Here is an 11543-nt window from a genome sequence, read left to right as displayed (position 1 = left end):
CTCTGCTTGGTTTGATGTGAGATGACACTTGTACCATCTATCAGTAAGTTACACTGGCCCAAATTTCGACTTTCGAGCTGCCGCGTTGTGCTGTAACCGTCTCAACACATCCGTGTTTGATGTTGGCTCTATGGGGAGAACTCCGTCTTATTACAGGGAGCTGACCAGGGTTGTACCACATGTGGGAGAATAGTACCTGGCCGTTGGTGTGAGCATTCGAGGCACTCACGAAGTAACTCTCCACATAACACAAGGCTGTTGACCACAAGATTTGTTTCTCAGACTAACCATGAAGTTGTCGACTTTTGTATCTCTCGGCATTTCTCAGTATTAACATCATAAATTAACCATCTCATCACACGCCGAAAACGCCAGGTTTCCATTCAATTACATCCTGTTCACGTCATGCTGGATTTCCAATCATTTCCAACTACCTCTACCCTGCCAAGCCGTCGCTTACACCATGTCATCACCACCCCTGCGCCACGAACGTCTAATGCAGTTCTAATTCTTTGCCACCAACTTTTAACCTAAGTCTTTTAACCTAAGTAAATCCCGACTTCCGCCTCGGGGTCCGACTCCGCGACCGCGTCCTCACACTGACCGACGAGCTTCCCGGCGCACTCTGGCTGGCACGCGTGATTCGCTCAGTTCCTGCCTCACCAATTTCTCCTTTCGCACCCGCGCCACTCCGCGACGACGAATCCCGCAGCTCAATATCTTCAGCGATGAGGGGCGTCCAGCTGCTCTCGCCGCGTAGACTACGTCCACTATGCTCCTTAACGCCCGGAGTACTCCTCCCACTAGGCTGGTTCTTCAGGCTGCGAGGTGGTGCAGGGCTACTAGGTACCGTGATAGGCCAAGCCCCACCTCCGCTGGCTTCGGCTGGTAGGGTGGGCATCCACATGCCGGTGTTAGTGTGACCGGCCGTGGTGCCAGCCTTGTGGATGGTGCTGCTGCTGCCATTGTGACTACTAACCTTGATGATCGGTCCGTTGAGGGCCAGCCCGACCCGCTCGCGCGCGTGCTGACTTTCCGCATCGACATCGGTCGTGTCACCACCATAGCTACGGTGATCGTACGGACTATCGCCTAACTCGGCGTAGCGCATGTAAGCTTTCACGCCAGGAGGCAGGTCGGGGGTGAAAGACAGGGCAGCATCGGAGTCGTTGCGCAGTGTCTGGTCGCCGCTGAAACGATTGAAACCCGGGTGGGGTTTCTTGTTGGGTGACTTGGAGTTGCGCGATGATTGGCACGAGCCCGGACGTGACGGTTTGTCACTGCTATACGACTTGATGACGCTGTAGGAGCCGGGGCCTTTGGCGCCGTTGGGCACGTGGAAGCGCTTGTGGAAGTGCATACCGATGTACACGTAAGTCACAATAATGTCGAAGACAAAGTTGAAAATATAGAAGGCCGCCTGGTGGTGATACCAGGCTGGATCTTTCGCCGCACGAGGATAGTAATTGGTTCCCACACGAAAACCAGCGCCGATGGTGAGTAGGGTCGATGTGAAGGTGACCAGGAGTAGCTTTGACGACCAACTGCCCTCGCCAAACTTCTCCACACGGGAATCGCGCGGCGCCAAAGCCGCGATGAGGACTATCGGTATCGGGATGAAGGCAAGGACCATCAAGTATGACCCCGAGAAGAGCTGTACGATCCGGCAGCTGCGTCTCACGCCTTCGTCGAGGGTGAAGAAGTACTGGATGGTGGCGATGATAACCATGAGTAGACACGCTATACAACTCCCAACCAATAAACGAAGAACGACCCTGGCGGGAGTAGACCAGCCAAATTTAGGGTGGTAACCCCTAACAATGCGCTGTGCAAAGAACAGATTGATCACGAAGACGATGACGGTACCGGCTTGTGTCAGGATGTTGGCAGCCATGGCCACATTGACGTTCCGCAGGTTCGAGGCCCATACCATGCGCATTACCAGCGCCGCCGCCCGGATCAAGCAAAAGGCGAACATCATGGCCGAAAACACAAACAGGTGGCCGTGTTTCCGGTTGAATTGGAAAATGCCCATATGTATGCCTGCACCAACGATGAAGAAGAAGGCAAGGACGGCGCTGACGGGATCATCAACCGGCATCGTCGGCACGCCACCTACGACTGCCCCGGCGATGGGATATGGTGGTCCTGGTGGGCCCGGCGGCGCTCCTGCATTCGTTGTGTTCTATCCGGGTATGTCAGTCAGTGTCATTGTGTAACGATCGGTAACGATCGGCCAAGGTAGTATTAATGGTGAGATGTAGCTAGAAAGATAAGATAGAAGTGAGCTTGGAATATTGTGAGGCGACGTACTGCTTCTGCCTGGGCTCCCGAGGAGCCCGGCGAGGATATTGAAGTCCAGTCGCTCGACATGGTTAATTACCCAAGTTCCTGTCGACGGTGCAAGTCTCGACGATGGAGTTCGGGTTACCCCAGGAAGTAGCCTCGACCTCTGGATCGAGGGAGCTATGACGTCTGGGGAGGCTTGCAATCCGCACTGCACTTCTGACACGGCTAGGAATGGTTCTTTCCTATGTAACTGGGGAAGATAGAAGCCCAAGAAAGAAGTATCAGAAACGAGAGGCAGAAGGAAGGCCACGGGGCAGCTGAGGTCATTAATAGAACAAGCAGTGACCTGAACCGAACCTCGCTTACACCTTGTTGGCCTAATTCAAGTCCGATGGGATGAACTGGAATATAAACCCCTGACGATTAATCATAGAACGAACTGACGAGCCCCGCGATCTTTGCCTTTCTGGCCAGCGGTCCCGACTGTCTGGTGGCCATGAGCCCCGTGGTAGTGCCATGTCGGCGTTCCCCTGTGACGCGAGCCGATGTTGAGAGGTCTATGCAGGGTTCTCGAGGGATCTTTCTCTTTGGGACATCTTTCGGGTGTTTCGACCACTCACAGCGCATCGGAGGGTTGGATGGCTTGGACCCCGACAACGACCCAAGGTTTCTGAAGTCCAGTCCGGATTCCACTTAAAGTTGGAACCGTCTTGCCGTTACCCTTCAAACTGCCAGAGCTTGGTCTCTTTGCCTTGGTCGTGACTATGAAACGTGCTCTTCAATACGTTGTCCTCAGGTCCACTTAGTTCGAGGCCGAATGCATAGACGGCGCATAGGCTCGCGGGCCCATACAGAAGCCGCGCTTCAATGGTTGCGATACCGACCTTGGCAAGGCAGTAATAAGCAGCCTTAGAGAGTCGGAGGTTGGAGATTAGCATACCGGCTGACTACGAGTCTAGCTCAAGCCAGGGGAGCTTCGGACACTAGGATATGGGGCTAGAGTGCACACTGAGTGACAAAGTTTGGTAGAATGGCTGATATCATGACTTTGATGAATATGCATGATTCCATGATCGGCAGCAAGCTGGAGAGAGTTGGGGCTGTATGCAGACTTCGGCACTCCCAAGCCTTGAATGTGCGCAATCGAGCGGGTAGTATCCCTGAAAGAGCGAGGCCAGCAGCGGAAGGAGCGTGTAAAAATAAATGGAAACACGCTTTCAGAGTCGTATGTTCACTGGCCTTTGATATAAACACAGATGTCATAAATATCGGGGCGCCGTACGCCGCAGCCTGTGATGAGGCCAGGCCAGCCCTACTGCTCATCCGAGAGTTCAGCTGTAAGTCAGATTCGGATTCGGACGAGCAGGTTAGCCGTTTGCGCGCCTTTGGTACACGGGAACACTTGAGAGCGAAGAGAACGGCAATAAACATTCGAGGTTGAGACCCTATCCCAACACAGGAAACGAAGTGTGGAAATTTTGCGGAGGAGACATAATGTATCAAATCGGCGAAGTCGACACTGCTTCAATGGATCGATGTGTACGTTCGTAGGTAATGCTGGGGCTTCGAGGATAAAATGTTCTTCCCCACCGGAGGAAACCCAAGCCCATGCCCCACCCCTCCAGCACTAGTCCCTTCCATCGTAACATTGGGCTGCTGTCACACTACCCCAGCGAGCCCCAGTGAGCCCCTTGTCGCAGGTCGGCGTCATTGGCCTAGTTCGAGCTCTTCGACTCCATCAAAGAGGGTGTCTGTTTCTGGGTTACGACACGTTCGGAAAAAATAGGCCCAGCTTGCTTCATCTTGACACATCCACGATTTATTGAAGACAACACACAAGTCACGCCTCACTCCCGAAATTCGTCTGTCTAGAAAGCAAGTCTACGCAAGCGCAACCCATACCCAGTAAACACCGCGATCCTGATAAATCGCCCTCCCGGTCTCTCACCTCAAACTCAATTAAATCGCAGTCTCTCAAGCTGTCACGATGGACTTCTCCGACTCCTTGTAAGCTACCTAGATCCCCAGATACACCTCAGCTTCCAATTCGTCATGGAAGTGCGGCTCACCACGGCCTCACTTACTGCGTGCGCTCGCCTTTGAAGCGTCCTGGGCCTTGCCCCTACACACATGCTCTTGCCGCCATACCGGGCTATCACTGACCCTCCCTCCCTTCTAGCCGCATCGTCAACCTCGCCGTGGGCATCATCATGATCCTCGGCGGCATCTCGCAGTTCTTCAATCTAGGCTTCCAATCCATCATCATCGGGGCGTACGTCATCGCCTTTGGCGCGGCCGTCGCTTTGCTCGAGTTCCAGATCCCGCCGCAGGTTTCGCGTTACGCCTCTTTCCTCTTCTCCTTCCTTGGCCGCGGCATCTTCTACGTCTTCATCGGCTCCATCCTCCTCAACAACGGCGTCCTGCGCATCATTGCTGGATCGCTCGTCGGGCTTGTCGGGCTGGGCTACTGCGCGCTCGAGTTCGTGCCGTCGATTGAGCCGCCTGCCAATATGAGGGAGGCTGACCAGGGTTGGGGCGCTGAGCAGGTGTAAGATGGGAAAACACGGAATTTGGTCCGCGAAGGGGCATGGTTGCGCCAGGAGGGAAGGCGTGCATGCGCAAGGTGAAGGATGCCCAGGCGTGGGAAAGAGGGCAAAAAGGGGGCGCAGTATCACCCATCTGTGGGGAGCTCGCTTGAGCTCTGCCTAAACAACTCCAGGGGAGCGGACGGCGTGAACGTACCAAAGAGACAGATCGTACAAGGAACCTAGGGGATTTGGGGCCAAAGCGAAGATTTGGAGGCAAGATGTTTGTGCACGAGGATAGAGACGGCAACTTGCCTACCAAGTGTAAGTTATGTGTCAGAAACGGAAATGCAACACGTTGAATCAGAACTATGCTTGGCGAACCGGGGATCATGATTCAAGGAAGGTCGCGGCTTGTTGTGTGTTCTGCACACAGTTGTTGACCGGGCCCCTTTAGCCTATACGCAAGTTCGTGCATATCCATGTGTTTGCGTCGCGGACTTCTGTTTTGCTGTGACAGGCAACACTCCGTATCCCCCCTTGATTGGACCACAATCAGCTGACAATAATGAAGTAAGATGCCTTTGTTGATATGTCATAAAAGAATCTCCAGAGTTAATTCAGCTGTCGGCATTAGTACATGTTACTCCATGACCACTGTAGGGGTATGCCAGATTGTGTACTTGCACCAACGGATTGGAACTACATGACCTTCAGCAGATGCGAGGTAACCCCTCGATCCAATGTGGAATACTTTAATTTTGATTCCACCAACAGCCACTTCGGCTCGAGTGAAGATTTGCAGCAATTTTCGAAGCTAAAGTCGAGTGGGATATTTCCTTCAACACAGATTTCACCACGAATTTGCTCTCGGTGGGATCCCGAATAACAGCCTCCCATGTCGACACATCATTCCTCCCTTCGCTTATTAGCACTTACAGACAAAGTCCCATCTCCATGTGCAATAATTCCGAAAACAGCGAACCAGGCTTTCCACCCCGCCGTGTGTATGGTGGATTCCGCCGCCCATGTACAGCCCAACCAGAGACCGAATGCCTACACCGAAACCATTAAATCAATTGTAATTTTTCCCGGCGACACCTTCGACTTGTCAATACCTGGACCCATGCTTCGATTGATGAAATTTGCTCTGTCTCCACCCGGTGTAGTCGTCAAATGTCGTTAAATATCCCAACGCCAAACATTACTTTTGGGAGATGTCGTACATATTTGCCCTCACAGACTAGCAGAATTCACTCCCCCAGGTCAGCCAACTCTCTTTCCTTGGCTGCCAACATGGCACGCATGCGTTCGGCCTCATTTTGCAGCGCGATACGTCGCTCGGCCCTTATCCTTTCACTGTCATTTTGAGCGTTCCCCATCGCGCTCGAGCAGTTCGAGTAAGCCCCCGGGCTGGGAGCCGAGCCCATTGTGCTGGCAGGTGAGCGTAGCAACCGCAAGGTGTCGGCGGCTTCCTCCATCTGGTTTGCCGTCGGGCTGCGGTGTCCTGCGCCAGCCGGATTTAGGATCGACTTGATGGATGACAAGCGTTTCGTGCTGTCGTACCCCAGTTCGCCCGGCTGTGTCTCGGAATCGGTGGCCGAGAAGGATCGTTTCCGTGACGGTGAAATGAAAGACGCCGGGGACAAGGATGACTGCCGGTCCTTCATGACCGACAGGGAGGTCAAGGGGGCCAAGCGGTTGTCGTCGGTAAGAGAGTCGCGGATGTCCATCGACTGCAGAGCATGAGATTGACTGGTGTGGTATGCCGTCAAGTCATTGGACGGCGGTAACGTCGTCGACCCTTGGTTCTGGCGAACTATGGGCTGGGGCAGGATGGCGAGAGCGCGTTCGCGTCGGCGAAATCCGAGATTCACCGATCCGTCGGCATTCAACGTGCCCTTCTCCACCTCGTGGTCCTCGGCGTACTGGTTCTGCTGCTCTATCGAGTCGATTGCCGCAGCATCTCCAGCGCCCTCGTGGCCTCCTGATTTGGTGGCTGGAATGATGCGTTTCCTCCTCTTTATGACGGCCTTTTTCATCGTCACGGGCCGATGGACACCATGAAGTTTGTAATATAGACCTAGATTGATTAGCGAAAAATCGGGGTAAATGCTGGATAGGGGCGCAAATACCACAGGCATTGCAGATGGTGTGACCGCTTCCATCCCGACGCCAAAGTGGAGTGACGGTAGTGCCACAGTTTTGACACGCAATAACAACCGTCGTCTTCTGAGGTTGCGCTTTGGGTGCGGCCGCGTTGATGGGTGCCGGGCCGTCCTCTGGTTCCTTTGTGGATGCACTCGCATCATCCCGGGCTTGTAGGCTAGAGAGGTGAGCACTTTTGGAAACACGGTTGTTGTACGCGGGACATCCACTGCATCCCTCAGCGCCGCCGGTGCCATTGCAACGTCCTCCCCCCGGACACGTGCCCGTCGGCTCTTGATCGGCCGCAACGTACGTGGCGCCCGTGGTTTGCGAACAAGGCTTGGGAGAAGTCTTGTCGGGCGTCTTCTTCGGCACCGTCGAGATGATTGTCGGTGGCCGTTTCAGGTTAGTCGGGCGAGATGAGTTGCGTGCCTTTAGGTATAATCCACAAGCATTGCAGATGGTAGCGCCTCCCGGTGCTCTTCTCCATAAGGGTGTTCGCGTGGTGCCGCAATTACTAGTTAGCGCATGTCAGTCCAGTCCACGCACTCGAATGCTTTTTGAAGGCAGACTCGGGGGCCATATTACCTGCAGACTTGACCAGTTTGATGGGATACATTACCCATGCTTGATTTGGCGTCCTGGATAATATCGTAGGGCAAGGGTGACGGGCTGGGTGAGGTTGCCTGATTGCTTCCGTATAGCGAGGGGCTGGGACGTGTCTCAGAGGCATCAGGACTTTCGGTGCCAGGACTTCGCGACCCGGCTGGAGAAGGATAACGGTCACTGCTGGCTTCTGACATGTGCATGTCCCCTCTCAACACTACTGGGCGTGCTGGAAGGGCTGTTCGCATAGAAGCAGATTCCTCCTTCGAGAGTTTCGTCGTTGACGGCTGCTGCGAGACCTCCATCATGGCCATATCGGCCGCTGCCCCTGGTGCTAACTTCAATAGGTCGGAGGATTGCCCCTGGCCAAAGTGGTACATAGATAGGCAAGGGACAGTTCTCTCTGCGATCCGCGATCGCGTCTCCCTAGCGAGCAGTGGGAAACAGGGTGTCACTTTCGACGTGTAGTGTACGTGTAGCGTGCGTATAATGTATGTTGGGTATATCGCGGTGGGCTATGGGACTCCAGGCGGCATGCCGAGGGCAAAGGGAACGGTGACACTGCAACTGTCGGAAGATGGGAGCGGAACGGATCGCCGGTATTCCCGATTGCAGTGACCTTGTCTGTCGATCGATGTTGGGCACGCGGAGGCTGGTGGTAGGAATATGATATTGCCCTGGGTGGGGGAGTCCAAGGCACGCTTGTTGGGTGTGGGACGAATGATGCTAGTGTCTGTCTGTCTGTCGGCGGGTTGGTAGGTATCTAGGAAAGCCTGGTTGACAGGAGGCGACAACGGACAAGGAAAGATGCCGGCCGGGCACGCACGAGTGACCGAGTCTTTTGGGCGAGAATTGGGTTACGAGATTAAGTTATTGCTTATGCCTGTAAGGAAGGATCTTGGTACATCGAACAGAGCACAGCTCTGCCACACTCACCTGCACTTGCACCGGCAAATGAATTCCGAGGGCAGGCACGACCCGAAAGAAGCGACTTGGAGAAGCAGCACCCCCTTTGCCGGTACGAAATAGTACAGAACACGTCCAAGCTTGCACTAGATGGACGGTGTTATCAAAATTGAGGTCAGAGGAAAATTATTGAGAGGCCAGAGCATGATCTAGAACAACCCCCCCCCCTCCGCGCCGCCTCCCCCCGGGAGCCCGAATGGGTTATGGGTAGGAAGCCGCACAGCACCCGCCAAACCAATAGCCCATGGCTTTCTAGACAAACGCCAAGCCACGACCCAACAAGGAAATGGTGCCATAATCCCAACATGACTTGGGTGATTAACTACGGTACAAAATAGCAGCCGGCTGCTCAAATGCCACCGACCCTTTTTGCATGGGCATGGGGGCATGGGGGCATGGGGGAAGCTGCCTCCCAGCCCCATTCTGCCACATCCACCCCTCCAAAACCGGCCGTCAAAGGTCGCTCGTGATTAGAATTGACAGCGCCATGATTGGCTGGATGATGCCGCATCTGGGAAAAAATGACGACGAGTACACCTCTACACCTCTCTAGGCATACAGATTGTTAGCGTATCAGAACCCCCATAGCACTGGGGCTTCCACTCATTTTCAGTGCTGTGAAGGGTAATGATACCCTTGTCCCAGTAAGCCGGTACGCCAGTACTTGACCTTTCACGCAAGTCGTATGTATGTGTTGATCAGTTACTTAAAATGGGTTATCTCGCACGCTAACAAGCTGCATGCGTGGAGGTGAGACTAGGGTTGTCTTCCTATTTGACGGATCTTGTACCGAGTATCCATCTTCAGAGAGGGGGGCGACGCGTTTTCTTCGACCGCTTATTTTGCTTCTTCTTCTGCTTCGGTGCATTGACAAGATTTGCGGAGCCAGAGTCGCCATCTTATCTGACGCAAAAACCTCTGTTGTGGGCGGTGCGGGTGCGCCTAGAGCGAGCTGAAGGTGTAATCACCCGTTGTCGGCCCATGCGTGGCATGACTAAAGATAAGATCATCATCTCCAAGAAGCGTGTGTGCACGCAAGAGCTGCATCATTAGCACTATCTGCGGTGCTGATATCCACAGTACCGAGTATAGGAGGCTCCTTGGCCTTATCCTCTCGGTGCCGGAATCGATATCCAATGAGGTGTACGAAGTAGGTTGCCGCAGGATCTCACTCACTTGCGTATGCGCACACTCGATTCTCTGAGTTGGCAGGATGCCCTTCGGCGGCGGACGAGATGCAGTACCACGCCTCTCCTTTCAGAAATACCTTAATCGTGTATGCGTGATAGAGGCGGTGAAGATAACGCAGTTGCAATAAAAAAATGCATTGATGGGTGGTGTCGTGACCGGCTCATGGTCCATGTCCCCCACCTCGCTGCACTGTTACCACTTGGCGGCAGGCGCAGGGTTGCTTTTTCTAATGCCAAGCTCTTTTATCAAAGCATCTGCTGCAACGTTCCTGGTCGAGATAAGATGGCGCCTCCCAAATCAAAATTGGAGCCAGCGGCGACAACGGCGCTCGATCCGACTTGTCGACAAATCCCCCACTTTGATGGGAATTGAGATCCAGGGCTCATCCGGACTCGTTGTGTAACACACCCAGCCCTGCACCACGCCGTGAGAATACATTCGCACAAGTGGAGAGAAGATCAAACGATTTGACGTGTGTCTTCAGTATGGAGGACGTTATTTCCGCTCCTGAGCTTTGCCTCAGTCGGACCGCCGACCCTCTCCTCTCGAACCTCCCGCTTGGTCGGCCCAGATGTTAGTAGATTGATAGTATACCGAGGCAGATTGTTGGATTCTGTGTCCGACGTCCGCTCCGCACCTAATTCTGACATTTGGGTACCATTTTATTGGCTATGCAAAATGCAAAACAGGGACCTTACACCTCTTCTAGGATCGTCACTGTTAGTGCGATACAGCCCCCCACGTGTCTCTCATGGATCGGCTATTCCGATACGTAGCTTTCTTTAATAAGTAGCAGGCTTGTGTAAATCCGATACAGAAGACGGGGATTGCTATCTATAAAATAGATAATATCGAGAAGTTTAACCTGCTCAGGTATAAAGAGTAGAGCTAGGTATTCTCGGGTACTATTTATAGTGAACAGACGAGCTCTCTTCCTATGTAGCCTAAGAGGCAAGAAGATAGTAACGCCGGTAAATACCCAAATAATATGTTTTCGCTTATCGAGTAATTCGACGAGTCTTTCCCATAGGGTATTATCTTTCAATAGGATACATAATATCCCGGGCTGTAGAGTAAAGGAAAAACTTAAGTAGCTTAGTGTCACAAGAGGAGGACCAAGCCCCTAGGCCAATAGACCAAAAGATCTAGAAATGTCAGTGTTACTGACATTTGGTCCCACTAACTGCTATATACAGCACTATGTGGCTCTGTAATCGCCAGCGCTGTGACACTTAGAGTACTTGTAATTAAGACGATAAAGTAGCCCTGAAATAGCTCTGGTTTGTTACTAACTAGAGATATAGTTTTAGATAGAGGAGCATCTAAGGCACTGTTATGACCTTCGGGGTTTAATTATCGAGGGCTTACGATCAGCTCAAAATACCGCCTAGGAAGCTATGCTAGAGAGGTTAGAACGGTCGAGAACGACAGTGGAAGAATCAATTATTAGGAAGCGTACTCCTCACAGAAACATGTGTGTAAGTGCAATACAGGCCAATGTCTGCGTCGGCGACGAGCACAGTCGACTCGACTGCGGCGGTGGTTATAGGGACCACGCATGCCCACTGCGAAAGTGATGGGGAAGGAATATAGTCGTAGAGTCAGGCATCGTGTTAGGCAACCTTGGTGGGCTTTGCTAAGACCACCAAGGTTACCACGTGACTTAGCCCTTTGGGACTAAGTCCAACCTTCATGCTCCATAGGACTAGATATAATGTAATGCTTTTACAACCTCACAAATCTTTGACCACCTTTGCGTGTAACACATCGTACTAAAAGAATCCACAGCCCTACGAGCGATATTGAAGTTATCCTCCC

At 53.0% G+C, this 11543-nt stretch overlaps 4 protein-coding genes across 4 annotated transcripts; 1 reads left to right on the top strand and 3 right to left on the bottom strand.

Annotated features, from left to right (window-relative positions):
• Window positions 1-270: 270 nt before the first annotated feature.
• On the bottom strand, window positions 271-2579 carry BCR38DRAFT_190352 (uncharacterized protein). Its single transcript, XM_040854003.1, has 2 exons — window positions 2314-2579; window positions 271-2185 (listed from the first exon to the last, which is right to left on the bottom strand). Exons 1-2 carry the CDS (start codon window positions 2371-2373, stop codon window positions 545-547), a joined length of 1701 nt encoding a protein of 566 aa, XP_040716210.1. The 5' UTR covers window positions 2374-2579; the 3' UTR covers window positions 271-544.
• A 521-nt stretch (window positions 2580-3100) lies between these two features.
• On the bottom strand, window positions 3101-3837 carry BCR38DRAFT_190356 (uncharacterized protein). Its single transcript, XM_040854004.1, has one exon. The coding sequence runs from the start codon at window positions 3718-3720 to the stop codon at window positions 3286-3288; it is 435 nt and encodes a 144-aa protein (XP_040716209.1). The 5' UTR covers window positions 3721-3837; the 3' UTR covers window positions 3101-3285.
• Window positions 3838-4276: 439 nt separating this feature from the next.
• Window positions 4277-4841, top strand: BCR38DRAFT_484528 (Golgi apparatus membrane protein TVP15; the record flags this gene model as incomplete). The annotated part of the gene is made up of 2 exons (XM_040863758.1): window positions 4277-4296; window positions 4469-4841. The coding sequence occupies 2 exons, from the start codon at window positions 4277-4279 to the stop codon at window positions 4839-4841; spliced, it is 393 nt and encodes a 130-aa protein (XP_040716208.1).
• Window positions 4842-6067: 1226 nt separating this feature from the next.
• On the bottom strand, window positions 6068-7882 carry BCR38DRAFT_457317 (uncharacterized protein; the record flags this gene model as incomplete). The annotated part of the gene is made up of 3 exons (XM_040862026.1): window positions 6068-6897; window positions 6950-7479; window positions 7551-7882. The coding sequence occupies 3 exons, from the start codon at window positions 7880-7882 to the stop codon at window positions 6068-6070; spliced, it is 1692 nt and encodes a 563-aa protein (XP_040716207.1).
• Window positions 7883-11543: the final 3661 nt, after the last annotated feature.

This window comes from Pseudomassariella vexata (assembly GCF_002105095.1).
Source record: "Pseudomassariella vexata strain CBS 129021 chromosome Unknown BCR38scaffold_6, whole genome shotgun sequence".
Taxonomy (NCBI): domain Eukaryota; kingdom Fungi; phylum Ascomycota; class Sordariomycetes; order Amphisphaeriales; family Pseudomassariaceae; genus Pseudomassariella; species Pseudomassariella vexata.
Note: the sequence above shows the minus strand (reverse complement) of the source record. Positions and strands in the feature narration are given on the sequence as shown.